The sequence below is a fragment of the Chaetura pelagica genome, unplaced genomic scaffold (genome assembly GCF_000747805.2).
Source record: "Chaetura pelagica isolate M959 unplaced genomic scaffold, ChaPel_1.0 scaffold436, whole genome shotgun sequence".
In the NCBI taxonomy this organism is placed as follows: domain Eukaryota; kingdom Metazoa; phylum Chordata; class Aves; order Apodiformes; family Apodidae; genus Chaetura; species Chaetura pelagica.
The window spans coordinates 3,357,516-3,359,796 of NW_009953651.1; the positions used below are offsets into that span (position 1 = coordinate 3,357,516).

A 2,281-nucleotide genomic window follows, 5' to 3' on the forward strand; every position below is an offset into this window, starting at 1 on the left:
TGTTCCCGGCTGCCCACACCTCCGGGCCAGCCCCTGCTGACCTCGGCCCCTCCCACGGCACGGAGCCTGCTGGAGGGGGGGCTTCGGCTCTGGCAGGAATTGATGGACTTTGTACTCAGCCCTTCGTGTGTCGTGGGGTTTCCCTGCTCTTCAGTCCCGCTGCCGGGGGTTATAGAGCCCCGGGTGCTGGGATCCTGCCTGGGCAAAGCAACCTGCCCTGGGCTGGCGCCCTCCTGCCTCTCCCCTGCCCTGGCTCCGGCAGCTCGTCCTGCCCTTAACGGCCTCCCCCTCCCGCAGGTTATTTGTTTCCTCTTTATTTCTGCACCTGCATTCAGTGCCGGCAGCTGGGTCTCCAGCGTGGGGTCCTTTCCCGGGCTCTGCATCCCCCTGGCCATCCTCGGTCCCCAGCACATGCCGGGGGCAGATCAGCCCGGTGGTGCAGGAGCACACACTGCCATGGGGTGCTGCGCAGGGACCCCCTCATCTGCAGGCTGTAAGTCCAAGGGCTGTGGCCCCCGTCTCTCCCTGCAGCACCCACAGCCCCAAGGCAGGAAGACTGCGAGATGAAAAATCACTGCAGCTCCCAACTCCAATACATTTTAAAGCAGGGTAATCCTAACAGGGGCATACTGGAGTGTATGGAAGGGGAGAGCAAGGGAGGTGTAGCTGTCAGGCTGGGAGCAGAGCTCTGGTGATTTGTGGGTCTATAAGTGGGGCGCACCTTGCCCTGGATAGCATCTCCCCTCTGGCTGGGGTGCCTGTCCCTGTGCTCACCCAGGGCTTTTGCCTGTGAGACCAATGCCAGGATAAACAGCCGGTCCCATACAAGTGTGTCTTGAAGTGTGGTTTATTGTCCAGGCAAATGTTCCAGAGGAGGCACGGGGTAGAGGCAGGTGTGCAGTATTGAGCACTGAACCAGTGGTGATGCATGTGGATGACCTGCATCTGGGTGTGTGGAGGGATCCTGCTTTTCTGGGGGACAGTTGTTCACTTTTGTATTATTGCTGCCAACTGTTGAGGATGAGGGTCCTCTCTGGAGCCAGCAGTCAGCCCTGCCATTCCCCATGAGGGGCACAGAAATGCAGCAGCCACTGATGTCCTTTGGGCCCTGTCTGCCCTTTCTGGGGAGCCTCAGTGCCTGGTCACCTCCTGAGCACTTCCTTGCTGATTTCTGCCTCTTCTCTCTGCAGGGAGCTCAACGGCAACAACATCACACGAATCAACAAGAACGACTTCGCTGGGCTGAAGCAGCTCCGTGTCCTGTGAGTTCCTGGCGAGGGGCTGGCTGCCCCAACCTTGTTGGGTGCTGTGCATGGCTTGCGGCCCCTCCTGGGGCTGCTAGAGATGATGCTCAGCCCTTTGCTGGGCATCTGCTGACAGGAGTGAGGGTATCCATGTTGGGCTGAGCATGGTGGGCTGGAAGGGATTGGGAAGAAAGAGGCCAAGTTGTGGTGAGATGGTGGGAACAAGGTGGCCCTGGGTCTGCAGGAGCATCAGGGACACTGCCAGTGAGATGAGGGTGTGGGGAACCACCTTTCTGGAATGCTGACCCCTTCTCTCTGCAGGCAGCTGATGGAAAACCAGATAAGCACGGTGGAGCGTGGGGCGTTTGATGACATGAAGGAGCTGGAACGGCTGTGAGTGTCTGGGCGTGGGGGTGGGTCGGTGAGGGGCTGCCAGACTTAGTCACAGGGAGCATCCTTTCCTTTTTGCCTTGAACCATAATGTATCAGTGCTGCCTGACTTCAAACAGCTTCTCTGCTGCATGGTTGAGGTATTTTACAGTGTGGGAAGCAAACCTCTTTCTATTTCTATAGATCTTGAAGTCCTTTCTGATGCTTTTGAGGTGAGGGGCAGGTTAAACACAAATCACTCTCACTGCTGTCAGCTGTGTCCTATGTGTTAGCGAGGGAGCCATAAGTTCCAGTCCAGTACTCAGTAAAAGAGCTCAGCAGTTTAAAAATCCTGAGCTACTTGAGCAAATACGAGAAGCTGAGTGAGCAGCAGGTTAACAGTGCAGTTAAGCAGCAATCAGCAGTTAACAGCTCAGGGTCCTGTCGACAGGTAATTACAATACTGTAAGTCTATTAATGCTCTGTTGGTTGCCCCTGCCTGGGAGTGCAATGAGTGGGACAGGGTTGTCCTTGCCAGGGGCAATGCTCTGCTCTAACAGCCCCTCTGGGTGAGCCAATCCATGCTGGAGCTGCCAGCTGGGTTGCAGGTGGGGTGATTTTGCTCCCAAACCCTCACCCTTTCCTCCTTCCCTGCAGACGGCTGAACC

At 56.9% G+C, this 2,281-nt stretch overlaps 1 protein-coding gene across 1 annotated transcript in view; it reads left to right on the forward strand.

The window, feature by feature from the left end:
* Positions 1-2,281, forward strand: part of SLIT1 (slit homolog 1 (Drosophila)) — a 53,509-nt gene that overhangs the window by 997 nt on the left and 50,231 nt on the right. Inside the window, 3 exon segments of the mRNA XM_010000149.1 lie at positions 1,191-1,262; positions 1,566-1,637; positions 2,271-2,280. Of these exon segments, the coding sequence (XP_009998451.1) occupies positions 1,191-1,262; positions 1,566-1,637; positions 2,271-2,280 (154 nt within the window).